The sequence below is a fragment of the Rissa tridactyla genome, chromosome 8 (assembly GCF_028500815.1).
Source record: "Rissa tridactyla isolate bRisTri1 chromosome 8, bRisTri1.patW.cur.20221130, whole genome shotgun sequence".
NCBI classification, from domain to species: domain Eukaryota; kingdom Metazoa; phylum Chordata; class Aves; order Charadriiformes; family Laridae; genus Rissa; species Rissa tridactyla.
In genome coordinates, this window is record NC_071473.1 from 5,800,595 (window position 1) to 5,823,080 (window position 22,486).

The window sequence follows — 22,486 nt, forward strand, 5'->3', positions numbered from 1 at the left end:
CTGTTCTCTGATGGATGGTCAAGCAGAGTGTAGTTTGTCATGTGGTATATGTAAAGGAAAGCACTTCAATTATTATTTGAAAAACAGAACTTTAATGTTTTTAATTATTCAGTTAGTTAATTAATCAGTGAAACATCCTACCATTTTGTGACATTGCTGGAATGTGACTAGTAATGTCTGTTTGGAGGGAGATCTGAATCATGCATTACCAGCAATATTCAGATATAGGGAAGGTCCGGTGAACCTTTGAAACGCCCCTGCCCAGGTATTTCATCATTTGATAAAAACCTCTTTCTATATGACCATTTGGAAGCGTAAGACTCGCATCTGTTCTGTTATCCAATGAAATATTTGCCTTCTGAGCCCATACTGGCTTATTGCATGGTTTTATGATTGCTTCTTGCAGTGATTTTATTTGTTTGTTTATTTATTTAAGGGCTTGGAATGCTTATTGCTGATGAGAAGTGTTACTATTTTTTTGCTGCTGTTGTTGAGCAGAGTTCATTAAGTTAAACTTTGTCTACCAATTTAGGAGAGTATTTCTCAGTGAAGGTAATGCCTCTGTTGGAATGTTTTTCGATAAATAGCATAGGTGGCAGCAAGTACTTTTCTTAGAAGTATGCAAATGCAGATCAGAAATCAATATTTAATATTGTAATTGTAGTTTTTGAGAATTTCTACAACTTATGTATATTTTTAAAGCAGAAATTTCTACATGCTACTCAGAAGAACAGGAAGACTGTCATTGCACTGGACTGTAATTGTGTAGCCCATGCTTTTTTATACTTTTTCAGCAAAGCAACTGTCTTCTGAAGATTTTAAAAGATTGGTACCTGGGTGGCTCCTCTGAAAGATATTTGTATTTATATAGTTTACTGGTTCACTTGAGCAGATTTAATAAGGAAGTAAAATACAGAAATGTTTATAATTGGTTTTACTTGGCTTTCAGAATTCTTAAATTTTAGAGAAGCTGAAGTATAAAAGCTTGTGTGACAGCAAAATCACTTTTAAACTGTTTTATTGCAGAGAAGCACTGAGGTATATCATCAAAGGATGTGAGGGTGTTTTAGTCTGCAAAACTGCTTAAGTGTTACATTTAAAATTTACAAATCGCTGACCCCTTTGTGAAACACTGAGACAGACTGAAATGTCTGGCTTCTTTTTACATTTGACTACCTAGTGAATAATCTCCTTTTTCCTAGGCTGCTGGTTTAAGCACGCTGAATAGTATAATTGACATTTTGGTGTCTATCTGCCAACTAATAGTGTCTGCATATATATAATTTTACAATAATAAAAACATATGATGCCTCCAAGAGAGTATTTACATTGGCTTTAAAAGACAGAACGTGTTCTAGAACTGAAGATGTATGATGCTGGGGAGTGTTCTGCGTGGTGGGAACTCTCTGCTGATGTTGCAGGCTGCTGAAATGTTGAAGAGGTGAAGAACAGCAGGATACTTTTGCAGGTTGTCTTCATTATACTGGTTTTAATATGCTTTATGAGGGCTTTTCGGTTCTGCAGTTTATGGTCGAGATGAAGCAAAGTATGTAAGCACGTATTTCACTTTGAACATGTGAGGGATCTGTTGATCTGGGACTGGTCATTGGCTTACAGTCGATGCTGAACACGACACGTCATTTTTTAGTACTGTTAGCTTTCCAGGTGTAAATGCAAGAAACATGCTGGAACATCCTGAATGCAGAAATATTTTTGTTATGTATGTACTGGCACAAAATTGTGTCTGGATTCCGGATGCCTTGGGACAGAGCCAGATTTTTAAATATTTTATTTTTTTTGGTCAATTTGGATAGTGAATATAATACTATAGTGTCTTTTCCTGTCCCTGGAAATGCTGATTTTTAGTTTTATTTTAAGAAAGCATTTTATTTTCTTACTCAGAAGAAAAATAAACGTTAAAGGAAGAAGAAAGTCTGTGCTTGTTGGTTGGTTTTTTTTCACCCTTGTTTTTTTCTCAGTTTATGGCCTGAAATATGCCATCAAAACTTTCTCTCTTTTGTCTCACAAATTCTAAGTTGAGAAATTGAGATGTGGAAGGTGGGTAGGGATCTTGAGGTAGTGAGGGTAAGAGAAGGGGAGAAACACACTGGTGTAAGTTGCCTTGGTATTGGCACAACGTGCTCACAGTAGAACTTCTTCCAGGTAGCAGAACTGGTAAGTTACGTGTGTGTGTGTGTGTCTGTGTAGATGCGTGTATATATAAACCGGAACTTTAGCTGATCAAATCTATAATGTAATGCTGTTGGTACAGGCAAAGCTCGAAGCTTTACAGTTAAAAACACATCCATTGCCTATCAGATGTGTGAAACGGATGCGTCTTTAAATGCCGTAAGGCTGGAGCTTCCCTGTAACCAGAATAGTCTTTTGTCAAAACTCCTATTTTAACTGTTTTAATAAAATGTGGTGACTCTTGCATTTTCTCCTTTCATGGGAAACCAGAGTAAAAGAGAATTAAGCCCCGCCTGCTGCTTACATGCTAAACAGATGCAAATAAGAGCCCCCTCCCTCACAGTTGCATCCTCTCTCCTCATGGGTTTCTACATTGTTTGGATTAAAGCGGTTCTATTGCCAACTCCCAGCCCAGAGGGCAGGTGAGAGGAAAAAAAATCCCTGATTACAGTTCAGTGATTAACATATCTTTTTGAGTTTGTAATGCCATCATTTCACAGAAAACAAAGTTCCAGCAGCTTCACAGGGTATAGGGTTGTCAGGCAAACATCAAAGTGGAAAAAGAAGAGTGGAGTTTATTTAAAATATAGTAGAAAGACTTAAAACATTCGTGCTAACCTATGAGAGCTATTAAAAATTTAAAAAAGCCTTTGAAGCTAAGCATTAAAGATTTAATAGTATTAATTGAATTAAGCTGTGGGAGTTAAGGATATGTAGACACATGTGTAAGTGTATGTATTCTAAGACATTATCTGTATTAAGGAAGCTAAGGTATTGAGAGTTGAATTAATTGTACTCGGTTTATAAAGGCTACCTTAACAAAAACCTTTTCATTCTTGGTCTTAATTAGACTAGATACCATTATAACTGAAAGCGTAAACAAAAGTGCAGTGTACTTACTATCATTTTAAAAACTGCAGTGAAGCAGAGAAGACCAGACTCGGCATACCTGAACAAGGCAAAACAAGCAGAGTACTTTCTAATCTACACTTTAAGGATAATTTTTTTTCTTTATATTATTAAGTCTGATTTTTTAATTTTTTTTAAAATAACAAATACCTTTTCCTTTCACTGTTATGAGAACAATAACTTAATACCGTTGTACTCCATAATACGGTTTCAGCCCTCCTCTTTTACCCCATGACACTCTGCCTGTAGTCCCAGCCACAAGTGTGGGCTTTTTTTGGTAGCTATGCTTTCACGTTAGTTCATAATGTGTTTTCTCTTATGACTGACTGATTTTCGTCATTTTTAGCTTTTCTTATGTTTAGAACATTTCACTGTTAGGAAGACTTCTTGCTGGAGGAAGTAAGTGGTCCCTCCATAGCTTTGTAAATAGGTAATAGAAAAAATCAGAGTCAAGTCTCTGGGACTGTAGTAATTGCAGTAGCCTGGTGTTGAGGGAACAATGTGTGGGGATTTCTGGGTTTTTCTTTTTTTTTGCAAATTGAAAACTTAATTCAAGACTTACCATATTTGACCTGGACGTTAATGAGCAGGAAAAAGCCAGGTCCTTACGTCGTTAGCAGAACAATGGGCAATGAAAGCTTCTTGCAAATGTGCAGGTGGCTTGGCTAAGAAAGCTGATGTCCAGAGGGGAGCAACATCAGATGGGGTTTGATTGGGATGGAAATACTGGTGTGTAGAGACACTACCAACCTCGTCAAGAAGGATAACAAAATTGAGGGTGATCTTAATACATTCATTTTTCCTCCTTCAGGAAGATGGTTGCTGACACTGTGAGGCAGGTTGTTTGAGCTCATCTTGCTGCAAATGTAGTTACTAAATGATTCAGCATGATACCGTACCCACGCATTTTAGCAATATTGATGAATTCATTACCCTTCTGTTAGCTGATGGATGTTAATGGGCTAGAATTTCTTCTGTGCATTTGGACTAGATGGAATGCTCTTGAAAAATTATGAGAAAGTGGAGTGGGCGAATTTTTAAGTCGCTTTCTTGTTCTGTTTATAAATCTAAAGAGAGAGAATGTTTTTAATGACTTGCTTTAAAACAGTGGTTAAAAGAATAATCAACAGTGCAGGCATATCGGGCAGCTATGGGAGGTACAAATAGTAGTAGTACTACACGGGATTTACTTGCCCTTTTTTTTTTTTTTTCCTAACGTCTCAAGCTATAATCTGCTGCTTCAGAAATATCAGAGGCTTGAATTTTGGATTACACGTGGTAGGTATTGTCTTCTACAGTTGGACTCCTTACAGTGTATATGGAGTCTTGAGGACATACACAGAGTTGCTGACTGCAGAGTATCAAAGCTAAGAGGGTATAACGTGTTCTCTGTAAGAGCCCACTGGAAGAAAATGACCTTTAATAATGGAACAGGCACAGATGCTTTTTAGTAACAAGTCTTTGTCATCCTCTTTGAGAAGAGCAAGCTATCTCCCACTCAAATAATTTTCCGTCTAAATATCCAGAATAGATAAGAGAGTAGGTAGAATATTACTGCTGAAGGATAGGTTCAGAAGGATAGAGGAATTGTTATGATGACAGCTGAAAATTTCTGTGTATCTGCATGGGAGAATGTGGGATTCACTGGCATCTTCAAGCCAGACTTTTTTTTCTTAATTCCAAAAAAAATCGTCAAAATAAAATAAACCAAAATAGTAACAAATCTTTGCATTTGTGTATAGGGATGATTCTTGCTAGTACCTGAATCAAGGAATTGGAAAGTTTTAAGTCGGATAATGAGGGAAAATCCTTACATCATATGTGTTGTGTTTGGGCTTTTTTTTTTGTGGTGTGGTTGATGAACTTGAAAATATAGCTCAAAATCAGGAACTGGGGCAGCACAGAAGTAGACCAAAGTGACTAGCAGTATTTTTGAGTGCTGTTTCATGGTAAGCAAAACCCAGTCTAAATCCAGGCTGCTGATGGCAGGGTTGTTTCGTCCTCTCCTCTGGTTGCACGTACTTTCTGCTCAGCAGTGCTCCTTTGGATGGAATTGCTTTTCCTGCTGAGGTGGTGATGTTAGACAGCTCTGTTAGGAAGAGAGAAGAGAGGTAGGGTTGTTTTGGAAAACATTTTGGAAACTGTGTGGTGTGCACAGTATGAAAAGGTAAAAGATATGGAGGAATAAGAGGGAAAGCTGAACAGCGAGTGCGCAGACAGCTATCTTAAGATGTTATCCAATTTTGAAAGAGTAGAGGACCAAATTTTCTTCTTTTCTGGGGCTGTCTTCAACATGAAACAAAATGAATGTGTTACTGTTACTAGCAGCTATGTAATAAAAGGAGATTTCCCAGAAAACCCAGTTGCAGTTCTTGCGCTGTTACCTGCTGAAAGCAAACCCCAAATCTAGACCGTCGTCTCTGACTTTACCACCAATTTGAGCGTTCAAGGTGCAGCCTTACGTTTTGCCTTCTGAAATGTAACTGTAGATTGCTGTTGAAATGAATGTTGCTTCCTGTATTTGTGGTGTACTTCAAAGTAATTAGAGTGACCTTGGGATTAATTGGTTCCGTGACCTGATGTGTCAGAAAACCCAGCTATCCATCTCCCCCTTGCCTCCCCCGGTTTGTTGTACCAGCTCACTGAACTGATTCTATCTCGAGATCTGGCGTGAGGGGCAGGGAGGTGGCGTGTGAGGCAGAGTGGGTAGGAGCCGGACCTGCCTTCAGCAGCCCTCAGCCAGCTGAGAATCGAGTGTAACGTGAAGCCACATCCTCAGTTCCTCTCTGAGCCCGATTGCTGACAGTAAAGGCTAGTGTAAAACCTGGGGTTTGGCCAAAACATTCCTCCAGTGGGGTGCATAGAGGATTTTAGGATATATGTTTCATGCTTTACAATTTTATAGCGACCTAATTAGTCATGAGTATACAACTGCACGTAGCTTAATTTCTGAGGGTTAAAGCAACCTTATATTAATTGTTACCAGTTATAATAGTTATTTTAAGATCATGTGTGATGAGTGTGCAAGTATGGTGGCTGTGAGGGATAGCACTTGATGTTTTATGCTGTGAATGGCCATCAATAAATGCAGGTAGGATATTAAATCAGTCTCCTTTTTTTTTTTTTTTTTTTTGCAGGCTTGTAGTTTGTGCTAGCAGCCAGATACACTTAACAATTTAAATTGAAGAAACTAGTAGTGTTTTGCATGTATAGACGGATATGGCTTTGCAGATCTTGCACTGTTCCTTGAACAATCCTTTTTATTAGAAATTCACGTCATAAAGTAAAAGCATTAATTAGTCTCTCAGCTTTTACCAGTAGTAACATGGAGGGTTAACCTTTTTTTTTTTTTTTTCTTCCCTCTGATCTTTGTCATGATGAAGATTTGCCTTTGGCCTACTGAATGTATTAATGTGGTTTCATGTCTGTGGTGTGTAGGTGGATAGGAGAAACTGCACACGGTGACGTCTGCTTCATAATAATAAAGTGCAAACTGAATTTAGTTAATGAAATCATTGAGTAATTGTAAGTAGCAGGTACCTTCCCAAAATATCAATGGTACATGTATCAATGATGCGTGAGCGCAGATATATATGAATATAGTAGTTCTTGTCAGCTTTGAATTTTAAAAATTGCAATTGCGTAAGAAAACACTGTGGCTTAAGGAATGTAGCTAACACTTTGTGGTCTTGAAAGATTTAGGTTGTGTTATTTGCAGTTCCTCCTGTGTTCAAGCTGATCTATCAGGGCTCTGAGCTCTTGGGAAAGAAGATATAATGGCTTCCCTTTGGCAGGTGCCTGTCACCCAGTAAGCAGCCTAAGTGACAAGGCTGGGCTTTTCTAATTAGTAATAGATTCTTAGACACATCGTCTGGCAAGAATATCAGATATCTTCCTCCCTTCCAAGATGAAAATACAGAAGGAGAGAAGAGTCTCCTGCTGTCATTAATTCAGTTGAAAATGCTTCTCAAATATTCCCAGGAAACTGTATTTATTTCAGAGTGTTACCTTCTTAAGGCACACACTGTATACCTTTTTTATTTTTCATTTTTTTTTTCCTATTCTATTTGTGAGAATAAAAGACTAAGTGCTTTCATTCAAGTAGGTAATCCCCAGAGAACAAATTCCTTGTGAGAGTTTGGGTAGGTATTTTCACTGCCGTGTTGGATTAATTTGCATTTAGAATTTCTGGTTCAGTGCGTAATGGCTTGACCTTACGCAGTTTTGTAATTCTGCAATATCGAGTTATTCATTACACATCCGGTACTTGCTGTATTACTAGTGAAAAAAAACCCTGAGATCTGCTGCGTAAAATGCGGGTAGTACTGCTGATGACACTTGACCCAGCCATAGGGGGAGGAATGTGTTACTTTTAAAGAGATGTTGTCAAAGCTTGTAATCCTAAAATTAGACCTCCAGTCTAGGTCGGATTTGGATTGTTTGTGGTGATCTGCATGGCTCTTAGAGAGGCTGTCCCCTTTCGCAGCTCTTCAGAGCATATTTGCAGTTGCTTCCCACAGTGTCAATAATTCCAGCTGCCTTATGGGCTGTGAAGTCAAATGTAATTGCGAATGTCAAAGCAGCAGCAACTCTGGCTTGGTGGGTCCCCCAGTAAAGTGGCCAGGTAGCACTGCCGTGTTCTTGGCTGCGAGACAGAAGTTACATTTCTGCTCCTTCCCCTGCTTTCTTAGACTCTGTGAGTAATGAGATAAGCTCTCCATTGATCTCAAATACTGCCCTGGTAATTTAAGTAGACATGTAGTAAGAAAAGGTGTTCTAGAGAGAACTTAAACAAATTTGTGTCTGTAAATCTCTTTTACAGCTAAATGGCCACACAAGCTGGAGTTAGTTTTTCTCTGTGAGTCTGAGGCATGACTGTAAAATCAGTGTAGAATCTAACCTTGGGATTCATGAATATGCATAAATTTGAAGGAGAATTATCTTTCAGCATTAACTCTTTAAATAAAGAAATAATTTGGCCACCTGCTGTCTCTGAAAGCTGACCTTGTTCTCTCATTTGTAAAAGGGAGTGGAAAGCTTCCAAAACTTTTAATTTTGAACCATTTCCTCTTCTCAGAAATTACACTGAAGAAGACAAGCATTTAAGCCGTGAAAAATGGAAATTAAACCTTTCTTCTGGAGTTAACCCTGTTCTTTAAACCACTTGCCAATCTGTATTTGTAACTCATTTCCTAAATAACTTTGAAGGTTGAGGAAGGGCATTGATGGTAATTTCAGTGTCTTCATTTTACTGTTTTATTCACATGAATTGCTGTTTTCTCCGCTGTACAATAGCGAGAGAGAGCTAATAAGTGTGGTACTTGTTGGCTTTTATGTATAGTGCCAAGCTTCTTCGCTTCTCTTAGTGCTCTTCTCCAAATGGCCACAATGTATACTTGCCCCTCTTCCTGTTTGGTTTTGGGAATAATATTTGTATTACAGTAGGATATTATATCATAGACAGTGTAATGATGGCCTCTGGTCATCCAGTTATTCTGTAAGAATTATTTATGAATAGGGGGAAAAAAAGCAAAAGAGAATTAACTAAGTTTGAAAATTTCTCTAGCAGCGTGGGATCTAGTATAAGAAAAATGTCTTTACTATAATTTTTTTCTGGATTATTATATTCCTGAATTTTAAATAAGGCTTGTGCTAAATTTTTGTCAAAGATTTCTGGTTCCTGTTTGTAGAAAACAAAACACATTTGTACACATAACGAACTATCACAAGAAAACTAGGATGTGAATTTACAGTGGCAGGCAATGGGAATCCTTCTTCTTTGCCAAAAATAGAAGCTGACTTATTGTAACGATTGGGGTTGTGTTTGAGTGTGCGCTTTTTGCTCTGTGCAGGTGCGGTGTCAGTGTCTGTCTGTCTGGGGGAACTTCTTCCTTAGTCAGCATCTGGCACCGCTTTCCTCTTAGCCTGGTTCTTTGCAGACTGGCAAGAAGCTCTCTCCAGGCCCTGGGTTCTCCGATTTATCCTGGAATACAGGTCCCCGAGGATCCCCTGCCTCTATCACTCCATCCTCATAGCAAGGAGGACAGATCTCTAGCTATTTGTGTGTGTTCAAACCCTAGAGGGTTTGAACGTGCTTTGGCTTTAGACACATTGGAACTTCTCATAGCAGCTGCTTCAGAACGTCTTGGGTAGGAGAGGATTTTGGTGGCTCCTTAAGGCTTTATATTTTACTCATGTTCCTTTGAAATTATAGTGGGGTGGAAGTATCCCACATGGTACTGTCTGGATCCCTTGATACTGAGGGTGGGCTTTCATAACACAGAGCTGTTCAGTAGCACGGCTGGCTTGAGATAGCCTGCCTGTGCCCCCAGCGTTGCGGTGTTTTGGTCTCTTAGTTGCCAGCATAGCTTTGAGGACTCTCCTGTGAACTGAATAAGGGAACCTGCTCGAGCTGTTTGAGTGTATTTTCTGGTGATGACCACAAAAATCTCTGTGTAATTGCTGTATGAGTCTTTGGATATAAATTTGTAGTTATCTTTCCATGTATTTCGTGAAAGGGGGGATATTTTTACTTAATTAAAATGTCTGTAGAGACTGTCTCAAAATCACAGAATGACTGAATTAATAACTCTTATCAAAACTTCACTTTTTATGCATGTTACTGACAGTAAATGTCTAATTTAACATATATATTGTCTGTAATACTGTTAATTAAAATTGTATGCAAATTTCCGGTGAGCTGATTCTGTTAATGTTAATTTTCACACTTTTTGTTGCCCACTTGATATTGAAGGCTTTTCATATATTTCTGATGCATACTTAGCTGGACTATGTATATATTTACCTTCAGGCTTGCTATGAAGGGCGTTTTATCAGTACAGACAAACCCTGGTTTGAGTTTTACGTTCCAAAGATCTGAATGGATTCTGCTGAAAGCCTGTATATAGGTGGATTTGTATGGCTGTTTCTTTGAACTAAGTTTATTAAGGACTTTGTGGCTTGGCCTCATTTCTGTGTTAGTCTTAGCAAATTAAAGATGGTTTCCTCATGTAGATTTCATTTACTGAATTTAATCTCTTGTGAGAGAGAGCTGTTGAAGTTCAGACAAGAATTCCTTTCTGTCTGCACAGTCTATCTAAAAAAGCACCATGAGAATCCATCGGGGCTATTTGTGTAATAAAATTATTGGAATAGAAAAAAAGAAATGGGGTATTCCCATGGGGTTGCCCTTGATAGCACAGGTCAGCTTCACCCTCTTGTCTACAGCATTCTACGTTTGCTTTTCTATCTATTTAAAGATGACAAGCTGCTTATAAAACAGAGAAAACGGCTTGTAGGGACGAGGGAGAGAAAATGATGAAGGCTCACCCAAAGTGAATAAGACTAACAGCTCCCTCTCCCCCTGCTTAACCGTGTGAAGAAATTCTTTTCAAGCTGATCACCTTTTTCCGGTTGTTAGAAAGGAATAGCAGCTTTAATCAACTAGTCTTACTTTCTGCTTTCTTTGCAACTGTACTGTTAAAAATGCAAACTCAGATTTTTGCTGAAGTTGCAAGTGCATTGTACTTCCTTGTGGTTTGTTGTGAGAAGTTAATTCACTGAGGTCTCTGGAAAAAAAAAAAAAAGTCTGAACTTTCTATGTGAGTATTTGATCATGCGTTAGAAATGGTTTCTTACTTTTATGCAGTAGGCATATTTGGCTTTTTGATCTCTTTAACCATAAGGTAGGCTGTTATGGTGTTCCACGACCTGTAATAATTAAGTAAAATGTGGTGTAGAAGCAGAGAGTTTGTGAAGCAAATATTGAAGGGCATACAGAGTTCTCAGTGAGGGTTACTGCTGCTGCTAAAATAGTTATCTCAACAACTAGATTGGGAGGGGGAATAAAAAAAATCCATCATCTTTCCACCCCAGTCATCCTTTGTGTTTTTAATAGAGTGAAATGAAGTTTAGAGTAAATTGTCTTAAGTGGGTTAAAAGTAGAAAAGGATTAGAAAACATGTCTTTCCATCAAGAAAAGGAAAAAATAGACATTATTGTGATTCTTGTTAAATGCCTTTGTTTCCGTGAATCAAAGATGTGAAGGTAAAGAATCACGCCAGCAAAATCTTTAATTTTCTGAAGAGTGAAAAATGTTCATTTCACTTAATCCAATGTATTATCTTCTTGAAATGTTTGCTCTGCGTTTGTTTTTCCAAAACACTACTCCAGACTTACTCTCTGCTAGTAGCCTTCTTTGGGAGCTTCACCCTCGCAAAGCTTCCAGGCTGGGGAATGGGGCTGCCAGAAATGGGGCCTCCTGCACACGTATGTGCTTCGAGCTCATGTGCTTTAGGGGTCTAGCTTTGTTGGTAATTTAACTAATAAATCCCAAACATAAACCTAAGTGTTTCCCAAATATAGGGCTCTCTCCAAACCATTTCTGCTCTCGGTGAGGCTGTCATTTTTATTCTGCTTCTTGCCCATGCTTTGCAGCAAAACCACGAATGTTTTTCCTTCATTTTGCTACAGCCCGTATGGAGAGCACAGCGGGGCCTTGTGTCCTGACATCGTTTGGTTTCTTCTCTGAAACCAGGTGTGCAGGTTCCTGGTGTGTGTAGTGTAGTTGGTCGTAATGAAGGCTCTTCACTTTCTGGTGCTTTTTTTTGGAGCTTTACAGCTTTATGTTATGTTTAATTGGCTCCTCCAAAAGTGAGGCCAGAGTTGGATGGGTCTTGCTCTTCTCACGGTCTGCCTTGCAGCAAAGCTTGTCACCGTGTCGCTGCGCAGCCTGATCAGCTCTCTGATTTGACAGAAAACAAACTAGTGCTAAAAAGCTGATTTTCTACAAGATTTTAAGTTGATTGGTTTTACTGTGCTGTTGTGTAATTGCTAGATTTGAGGCAAGAGAGAGAAAGGGGAAGTGGCCGGAGGGTTGGGAGGCCACTGGGTTTGGTACTGGCTTACCATTAGCTTGGGGTGGCATGTGAAATTGCACCCTGATTGTCCATGTGCCTGCTTATGTTGTGATTGTGATTTAATTCTTCAGGTATTTATTTCATTGGCCAAAGTTGGTGGTGTTTAGGGCTAGGTGGTGTTCCCACGTACTGTAAAATTTACTTCTCCGTATATCATGTGTGGTATTACAATGATTTTTTTTTTTCCCAAAAGCTTGTGAAGTTGTAACAAGTAATAAAGCAAACATCTCTTTTTTTTTTTTTTTTTTTTTTTGATTGGGGAGGTACCCATAGGTGAGGCAATTGCTTGTATTACTTGACTTTTAAAGATATTTTTGTAAGGTCTCTCATCCCTGGCCTTTAAAAGAAACTAAACAGTCATAAGACAACAATGTTTTTCATAGATTTACAGTGGGTTAAAAGACAGGAAACGGGGTTAGGAGTAAATGGTTGGTTCTCACAGTGAAGGGTTATTCCCAGTGAAGTGTCCTGCCAGAGATAAGTGCTCTTGCAAATATTCCCTTTTTCAAATCTCTTCTAAATAATAAGATGGCCAAATTGAACCAAAGCAGTCAAATTTGAAATGAATCTTGACTTGAAAGGGAGGGAGAAAGACTGGTATCAGCTGAGTGATAAAATGGCAGATGAAGTAGCCTCGATGCATTTGTGCAAGGAGAGGAAATGACCCTGGTTTCATGCGCACAAGGCACAGCTACCAGAAGGCAAACAGACTTTTAGAAAGTATTTGATAAAGAATGGGAAATCCTAAGCAGTAAATTACTATGTTGCGTATTACTGCCAAGTCTGAAATGTAGAGTGCTTGGAACTGTGTGTATATCAAGAAATAGAAGTGTAATAGATGGAAAGACATCAGGGATGATGGGGGGGGAGATATGGAGCAGCTGCTAAATACAGGGACTGAATTTCAGGAGATGATCCTCAGTTCAGAAGATGGCCGGTTTCTATAAAATCATGAGTGACATAAAGAAGCTGAGGGTGGCTTGCTCTTTGTTTAGAAGCATGCCCTCTGCCTACAGCTCAGGGAATAAGTGTCCAAGTTTAAAATAAGTTGAAGCACTTGTTTGTGCAGTGTGATCACTGCACGGCTGTTGCGTACTTCTGAGGGTGAAACGGGAAATACAAGTGGCTTCAAAAAAGCAGTTGGTAGAAAAACCGTGCCCATCGCTGGCTGGAGAGCCTCCACCACAGGTTGAATTTAAGATACCGAAGCTGCGGATAATATAAAGCAAGGGAATATGTATGTTCTTTACTCTTTACATGAGGATTTGTGTCTGAGGATGTTGGGCTTGGTGGACATCTTATCTAACTGGTTTCGGAGGTTTCGTAGTTCTCATGTTTTTGATTTTTCATGTTTTGATTTTCATGCTCAGTCCTTACCGGGGTGTTGCATTTTTCTGATCTGGGGTCCATGTCGTCAGTATAGCTGTGTTCATGTTTAGGTTGGCATGTGTATCCTCTGCTGGCTCCGGTTTTACCAGCTAAAGGTTATTGCCTGCAGCCTGCTCTCAGTTCTTTGTGACCATCTTTCTACCAGCTGCTGCCACCTCCTTTGGATAACTTGTTACAGTTTGTCTGTGAATGTGCCTTAATCCATTATTGACAAAAAAAATGGTTTGGGTTAAATAAGCGGGATGTGTGTCTGTTTGGCGGGAGGTTAATTTCTTTTAACTGGTGTCTCAGCTTTTTGAGCGTAATGCACTAGAGAGTGACCGATCACAAGGGCAGGTGAGCCAGCACGTTTGAACAATGTTAACTTCTGGAGTGAAGCAGCAGTCATGAGCACCCGTGAATGTTTATATAGGATCATCCTTTTCACATTCTGGGTTTATCATGCACAAATGCACAAACCTGTGAATGCCCCAGGAGAAGATGCCCCTTTTTATTTCCGTTGCTAGTAGCCGTCTGACAATAGATCAACTCTTCTACAGCTGGTTTTAAATATTGGGGAAAACAGCAGGGTGATGCAGTTTACCTGAAGTTTAGTGTTCATCTCATTTAAAGTTGATTTTGCATGATGCCATAATGGTGTTTTATTCTGTCAAAAATTAACTTTAGTGAAACAAAATAAAATACAGTAACTTAATAGGCCTGTTCTGTGGTAGTTTAACTTGTCCTGAATGGTTTTCTATGAAGGGTATATGCCTTTATGCTGAGAAAGTCATTACAGAGCTGCATGTTGTCCAAGTTGACACTTAATTCTGTTTTTGTTCTTAATGGCACAGTAGTAACTTGAAGAATGATAACGACATTAGTCTTGAAATCCGTGCTTTCCTTCTCTCCCCGTCTGTTGTAAGTGATACTGTTGCTTCTTGGGAGTGTTTGGAGAAACCTTGTTAGAGGACATCTTGAATGCACGAGCTCTATTAATGTGGCAAGTTCTGTTACAGAATTAGTGCTTAGTGTTCACGCAACTGGTGAATATCAAAGGCTATTCTGTGTTAATGTAATAGCAAAATCTGCCAGTTTACTCGAGTAATGTATTCTAAAGCTTAATAGGCCTCTGTTTACTTGAAACACTGACCTTAAATAAATAACTGAAGCAGCTTTCCCGCTTCAGAGCTTGTCCTTGGGTTTTCTTGCCAGTCATTTTGGTTTTACAATTCCATTTTCATATAATTAAAAATTCTTCTGTGATGTGTGAAAGACACACAGAGCAGAAACTGGAGATCTGATGAGAGTCGTCAAATGTGCAAAGTAAATACATTTGGAAAAAAAAGTTCCCCTCTAATCTGCTTAGCATTAAAGGTCACCTTCAGTTGGAATGCGTCGTTCTGGTGCTCGGTTCTCTTCCCTAGGCCTCACCTGAAGGCAGAGCACTGTTCAAGATCTCTGCCCTGAAACTGAGCCTGCTTTAAACTTACCTGAGGTTTCAGAAATCTCTTGGTTAATTTTTAGGAAGTTTGCTTATTCTCTCAGTATGCAGATTCCTACAGCAATGGTAGCAAACTGCTAAGGGAAGCTAATGGCTTCTAAGGAGGAAATTTCCAATGCAGTTTTGTCTCAGCTCTGCAAGCTAGCATTGTAATTTCTGTAATTAAAAATTCTAGGTAGGTTTTACCTTGTTGGAAACTAAATCCATAAGTCCTTTCTTGGACTTTGTTTCTGTTTTGCTTTTCAAATTTTGCATTTGCATCAGCATGGTTGTTTCCTTGCTTTTGTCTTGTTCAGCAGTTCAGGTTTTTAATCTTTGGTGTTTAATATTACTTGTGAGAAGAGCGAGTTGTTTTCAAAATCAGATGTCCTGAAGAAATTGAGGGAGAAAATTAATCAGTTAACTCTAGCAAAATTTCTCAAAGGTGTCTATAAGATTGCTTTCCATGTAGGATTAATTAGAGACGCAACTAACATGCTTTGTTTTCTTTCCTTACCCAGGTTATGCTTTTCGTTTTCTCATGTCATTCTCTTGAAGAGAGGAAATGATTGTAGTGGAACGTGTTACAAATAAGCCACTGATACGGAGCCTTTGCAATTCAGAAACGTTCATAGAAGAGCAAATATAGCCCTTTTTTGTTTGTGTTCTGGAATCTGTCTTGTTAAAAAGGGAAATAAAAATGACGACTTCGTCTATTAGACGGCAGATGAAGAACATTGTGAACAATTATTCAGAGGCCGAAATAAAAGTTCGGGAAGCGACCTCTAATGACCCCTGGGGTCCCTCCAGTTCATTAATGACTGAAATAGCAGATCTGACTTACAATGTTGTGGCCTTTTCTGAAATTATGAGCATGATCTGGAAACGACTGAATGACCACGGCAAGAACTGGCGACATGTATACAAGGCCCTTACTCTGTTAGATTACCTGATTAAAACTGGTTCTGAGAGAGTGGCGCAGCAGTGTAAAGAGAATATTTTTGCTATCCAGACGTTGAAAGATTTTCAGTATATTGATCGAGATGGTAAGGACCAGGGCATCAATGTGAGGGAGAAGTCCAAGCAGCTAGTATCTCTTCTGAAGGATGATGAGCGACTCAAGACAGAGAGGGCCCAAGCCCTGAAGACCAAAGAACGCATGGCTCAGGTGGCCACTGGAGTGGGTAGCAATCAGATCACCTTCGGCCGAGGCTCCAGTCAGCCAAACCTATCCACCAGCTACTCAGAGCAAGAATATGGAAAGTCTGGAGGATCCCCAGCATCTTACCATGGCTGTAAGTATGAGCAAACACACATAAAAGAAGTTTGGTTTTTTTCCTTTTTCTTTTGAGAAATTGTTGTTTTCTGATTTGCCGTTAGGCATGAGAGTAAGTGGTGCCTATTAGGATGATTAATACGCTGACTGCAAGGGGCTTTTTGCAATGGTTGAGTCTTTGTAGGTCTGCTCCGTGGCAGTAATGTCTTCAAATGACTGGTTAAATATTTGTTTTGTAGAGGATGTGTGTGCTGACGTAAATCAATTTAAAAAGCAGTTGTTTACTGTCAATTCCCAAAGGTAGCATTGTCAAGCTGCGTTTGCGAATGTGTTCCAGTGTTTGGTGTGATAGGCGCCCGGTCTCAGTGGGGAGATTTTTAATGGAATTTTTGGTTTGTTTCTAGTTTTAAAAGGAGTGCTAGAAAATTTGTTGTGTTGAGGGTTTTTTTTGTTAAGTATAATTCAAGAAAAAATTAGAAATACAGAGTATTTCCTGGATCACTTTGTTAGATACTTTATGTTGCCGCTATTTTATTTTAGGAAGAATATTGGTATTTGATTTCCTTTATTGCTTGCTCAGCAGTTCTTGGTCGAGTAACTCTGAATATGTCGGTGTTTAAATATTTCTACTATCAGCATTTGGTATGCAAGTATCGGTACAAAATACTATATTTCATTCTTTAAAAAAATACAATGATGTGGGAAGAATGGATTCTTTATACCACTGCTTGGGGGGACTCCCTGTCATGTTTGGAAGAGGCCTGGTTTGGCACTGAGTCCTTCTTAATATAAGTAATGATCTGATGAAAGCTGCTTTGGCTGGAATGTCAGTGGTTGTGGTCTAATTCTGAAGGAAAATCTTTTCTTTAAATGAATGCTTATAGTGTGTGGAGGACTGTAACTCAGCCAGTGTGGTGAATCGATTGAGCACCAGTTCTAAGAATCTTAAGTTTGTCGTGTCCTGTGTCCCAAAGTGCTTCTCTGATTATAAATACGCAAATGGTGTCAGTGCCCCTGACATATACAGGCATTTTCTGTGGAAGGCAGTAGGAGGTAGCAGGAAGAATCAAGCCAGGATGAAGAAAATCTCTGTCCATTTAAAGCTATAGAGAAGAGCAGGAAAAAATATTTTCTTTTAAAAGGAAATATTTTTAGGATGCAGAGTTCAAAAAAAGTGCATGAAGGTTTCCAGGTATGAGAATTTTTATCTTGTCTCTGAATTATCAGTGGAATAACAGACATCTTAGTTTTTCTGTAATAACCATACTTGAGCATTGATTCAGTGTGACTTTTTAAAGACACCATGTATATTGTTATCACAACAGTAACATTTTGGTTTTGAGGTATGTAGACCTCTGTTGACTACAACAAAAACTCTTAAATTAAGAGATAGCTTGAAATATTGGTGTTTTTAACTTATGCTGATGGACTGCAATAGTAGTCACTAAGGTATGCTGAGCACACCTTTGGTTTGTTCCACAGGGTTATTTCTTCACCAGCTCTTAACTTTAATTAGTGCATGTAACTATTGTTTGTCATGTTAAATGCTACCAGAGGCTTCAAACAATTCCATACAGCAGGATTGAGCAACGCAGGGTGTGTTTCTGAATTGTTGTTCCTTGGACGTTTTAAGAATTTTGATGGAGGACTAGATGTCAAGAAGCAAGTTTGGTTATTCTTTCGGTACAAAGTGTTGATTTGCTGCATACTCCCATTTGCCTGTGTATGACTTTGCTGCATGTCTCTATTTGCAGGATTGGTTTTGAGGTAATGATTTCTTAATCTTTTTTTCTCCTCCCCCATACGCATGTACCTAAGAAGCTTTAGAAATCTCAGGCTTCTCTTTTTCTTTAGGGTCTTCCTCTGTTGTAGACTCTATCGGACTTAATTATCTATCAGCAAAAATACAGATGGTTGTTAGTTTTTATGATCTGTATCTTTTGAAGCTTTAATATGTTTCTTGTATGGTTTAATTGAGTATAGCAAAGCAAACCAGCACCTTCCAAAACAGCTGTGCTAAGTGCTTCTGATAATGGAAAAATTTCTGTAGAGAGCTTTGTTCTTTATCCTAGGAATTGAGGAAGGAGTTTCATCAAAATCCAGACATTTAATCTGTTACATAAATGTAGGGTTATTTTTGTGCCTTCTGAATTTAATGGAAAAGATGCTTTTCATTATTTAAAGTGAAAGAGATTGTATCCGTCATGTTTTCTTTTATTCTGTAACGATACCCTTCTCTTGTTCTGAAAATATGGATTCAGTAAAATATGTAAAAGGAATTAAGTTATGCTTAGCTCCTGGGAAATACTCTCCTTATAACAGTTTTAAGATGCGGTTGCTGTAGTATATATTCTGGTAGAATTCTCTTTCATTCCTTTGAGCCTTTGAAGAGGAGATCAGAGCTATTTAGATTTGCAATCTATAGCATGAGATTTGCCTATTTAAAATATATACATCCATCTTCTTTGCTAAATATTTAGCATGTCTTAGTAACATTCAAATATAAATAAAGTTTGGGGAGTGTAACAGCCTTTTTACCAACATAGATAAATAAAATGTTTTATCTCAGCGTTTTGGTATTAACAATTTTACTTCTCCTTGCTCGATGCAATGGGTGGGGATTGCAGATTTTGAGAATTTGTAGCTGAATGCATTCCCTTTACTTGAAAAGATTGTTTGGCTATAAAATCTTTCCTTTCTAATACTTCTTTTTCAGAGCGAAAGAAGCCTGAGCTGGTTGAAAGAGCTTAATAATTTCTCCAGTACAGATCACTAGGGGAACAAGTAACTTCCAGTGGATAATGTGTCAGGATTGTGCGTGAGGGATCTCTTCCCCCTTCTGTCAGTTACTGAAAGTGCACTATTGGGGAAGTCAGTGAACCATTTTTTCATTGAGTTTCTTCAGAATGTTGAATTAACTTCACTGTACAGCATTAACTGTAAACACTGCAATGCTCAAACTACTGCTCTTCTCTAGCTTCTTAAGCATAGTGTATGCTTGTATCTGAGAGTGCATGTAAGAATTGGGTTTTGTATTTGATGTTGAGCCAGAAAGGCTTTTCTTGTAGAGTTGCTGGCCTTTGCATCCCACATTTATCCCTTACGAAAAAATAAAAGCAGTATTGATAGCCTGTATAGTGTGAGACAATTCAAGATGGAAAAGGATCTTGACTGATGTGCCATCGTCTCTCACTGCTACAGGCAAGACACACTGGTAAACAAGGACGTTTTCCCTGTTTCCTTGCAGATATTTTCATCTAATCTCTTAACAGTCCTTTCCACAGTCATTTCAGTGTGGAAATTGAAATGGTAAAGCATGATAGTTTTTAACAAAATCCTTTCCCCCAAAGCTTTGCCTTAATGACTCTGTTGGCCCTGAAGATCTCTGTGCTGTAAAGCTTGTATAATTCTTGAGAGTACGTTATGGCATGTGAATATTACTGACTGTTGATGCCAACATTTGTAAAAGCATTAGTATGTTTTTACTATCTAGTCTCGTAGTCTGTAAATGGAAGCTAAGTGAGATAGTGTAAAGCTAAAAGCAAAAATAAAGCTCCTCCCAACCACCATCTTGTAGCAATTTCTGGCGCACTGGGGACACTTGGCTATCTTCCAGCTTTAACCCAGGGGTAATTAAAGTTCAGGTTAGGAGCTAATACATATTGCATGACAAAATACGTATAAGTATTTATTTTGGAAAAATGTGTAAATTGTATGTAAATTGCGTGAAATCCGATAGCAGGTTTTATTTCATGTTAAGGAAATGTTCTTGTGGTGGTGCTGAAACTAAACCTACTGGGAAGAGGAAGGAATGTAAGGTCAATCATTGAAATCTTTTGGAGCAGTATTTCCCCACTCCTCATATGGCTTTGTGTCTAAACACTGTCTTTTTGCTAGAATCCAGTCACACTGTTTTGAAAACTAGGCCTCTTGTTCCTCGCCTTGTTTCATGTACAGGTGCCAATGACCACTTAAATAGGATTCTGGATTTATGGCTGCATGGGGAAAAGTAGGGTGTTCTTAATATAGACCTCTTAAGTCTAAACTGTGGTGCTGTTTCCAGCTTGGGAGTGCATTAGTTAGAGTTACTGGTCTCGATAAAGTCCTTCATCTAATAACCATCTTTTAAAAGTATTCTTTCAGCGCAGGCTTACACAGGAATATTACTCTGTTGTCACACTGGAGCCGTCAGCATGGCGGCAGCAGCATGGCAGAAGCGTAACCCACAGTCACTGCTGTGTGGCAGACAATTCAGTGTACCTGTGAAACGTTGTACTCAAGCACCTCAGGCCTGCAGAAGCTTTTAGGAGACAGGGCTGGCGCGTAGGAACTGTGCTTTCCCTGTTCTTTCTCAACCATCTTGAGGGCAGGGCAGTTGTGTTGTCTCTAGCAGACCTATCCAGGATTGTCAAAGTTAAGCTGTGGTTGCTCGGAAAGCAAGCAGGGTATTTGCTGCAGCTCCTTATGGCTAGGGTGGTTACGGGAATCGGAAAAATGATGGAAAAATCCTCTGCCTGGAGGGAAGTGACTGACACAGCCAGTTCCTTTGCACCCCTGCCTCCAGCAGGTACTGCGTTTGAATGAATTTCAAGTTTGAAGGATCCCAGGAAAACATAGGCCCACTCCCTGTGCTACCTTCATGGTTTAAAACAAAGTTTACCGAAGCTCCGCCTTTTAAAGAGGTCCAATCCTATTATGCCTAAACCAGGACCTACCTATGTTATTTCAGGTTGTACACATGTCCTTTCCTTTGGCCATCTGGTGCCTTGGGTTTGGGTTGCATTTAGAAATGTTGGCAGAGCAAGACTGGTGTGTGTTCTAATGTCCTGATTTCATTTACACAAACGCGGCAGAGTAGAGAACAACGCAATGTGCACAGTGTGACCTGATTTTAGAGGAGCACTTTGCCCGGAGGTAGGCTGCTTGGCTGAGAAATCCCATTCATTATACATACAGCCTATTTGATAAAAGATTGGCGAAAGATGGACCAAAAAAGGCTTTTATGGATCTTGTGAAATGCCACGTCTGTTAACTTCACCCGTAAAGATTTTGGGAGCAGTTTTCTTTAGGTGAAATGATGAGTTGTAATATTTCCAGTGATAATTCACAGTAAGTTGACTCATTTATTTAAAAACAGTTTTGTGAAGCATCAGCAAATTTGTGTTCACTCATCTATTTCAGCTTTGTCTCCCCTTTTGCTTGGAGTAGATAATAATTCAGAGCAATTACTAATTTGGGTTTGACATTATAGGAAGTCCAGAATGCTGCTTTTAAAAGTTGTCTTATAATGTGTTCTACATCTTTGCAGGTTGGAATACGTCTCTGGCCTTCCATCTTAGTCAGGGAATACATGGCATATCATCCAGCACCGAATTTGGATGAGCTGCCTGAATAATTTCTGTGGTTTGAGGTGTGGAAGGAATTTGGTAGACTCCTGTGTTATCTGATAGATGTCACTTGTCGACTTGATTTAATCCTCTTGTCGTACTTTTGTTTTTCTGTTGCTCTAAGTAAAGGTGGGAGATGCTGTTGGTATAGTCAGGCTTCTGTAGTTGCAATAAATTATCTAGCTATGTCTATTAAGATGTCTATTAAGATGAGTGTAGGGATCACCTGAGAGAAAAAAAATGCTCTTTAACTGCAACAAGCCTTAAGGATTTGTTCAGTATTAAATGAATTTCATGAGTGCTCTGTCTGCTTCAGTGCAAGTAGGAATCATGCAGTAGGGTGATCAGCTCCACCTTGTTGCATTAATAGGTGCTATTTAATTTTTGTGTTGTATATGAAAGATCTCTTTAATTCCCAATGGAAAGGTGCATTACACAATTCCTTCTAGATTAAGCAGTTTGCACGTACCCTTTCATAATTTGAGAGGTTAGATTGGCTTTTTGAAAGTATCCCACCTTTATTTGAATAGTCTTTCATTTGAAGACTAACAAATGGGTTCTCTGCTTGGTTCCCAAGTGAATTGCTATCAGATTCTAAGTTCTTACCTTGATATTAGTCTAATTCTTCAAGTCAGACTTGATTTTGTAGATGTACTGATTGAGTGAGGAAGCAGCTTTTCTTTCTGAATAAATGTTACTAAGAACCGAATTCTGTTCTTAAGAATGCCACCTGCAAATTAAAAAACTGAGGCTTATTTTCCATGGTGCTCTGTGCCATCACTTGGTCTAGACCGACATAAAAAACCAAAAAACCCACAACCAAAAAAACTCCCAAACCAAAACAAAAAAACCAAGCGTATGCTTCTGAATGCAAATACCCAGTCTGATTTTTATTATCAATGCAGGGAATGACTGCGTTTTAGCTGTGTACTGTATAGGAGCTTTAACTCACTAA

The 22,486-nt window shown here is 38.9% G+C and overlaps 1 protein-coding gene across 2 annotated transcripts in view; it reads left to right on the forward strand.

The window, feature by feature from the left end:
* Positions 1-22,486, forward strand: part of EPN2 (epsin 2) — a 46,858-nt gene that overhangs the window by 6,231 nt on the left and 18,141 nt on the right. For both annotated transcript variants that reach the window (XM_054211627.1, XM_054211629.1), the window contains exon 2: positions 15,390-16,163. In XM_054211627.1, coding sequence (XP_054067602.1) covers positions 15,569-16,163 — 595 coding nt within the window. In that variant the 5' untranslated portion in view covers positions 15,390-15,568. The remainder of the gene's footprint in view (positions 1-15,389; positions 16,164-22,486) is intronic.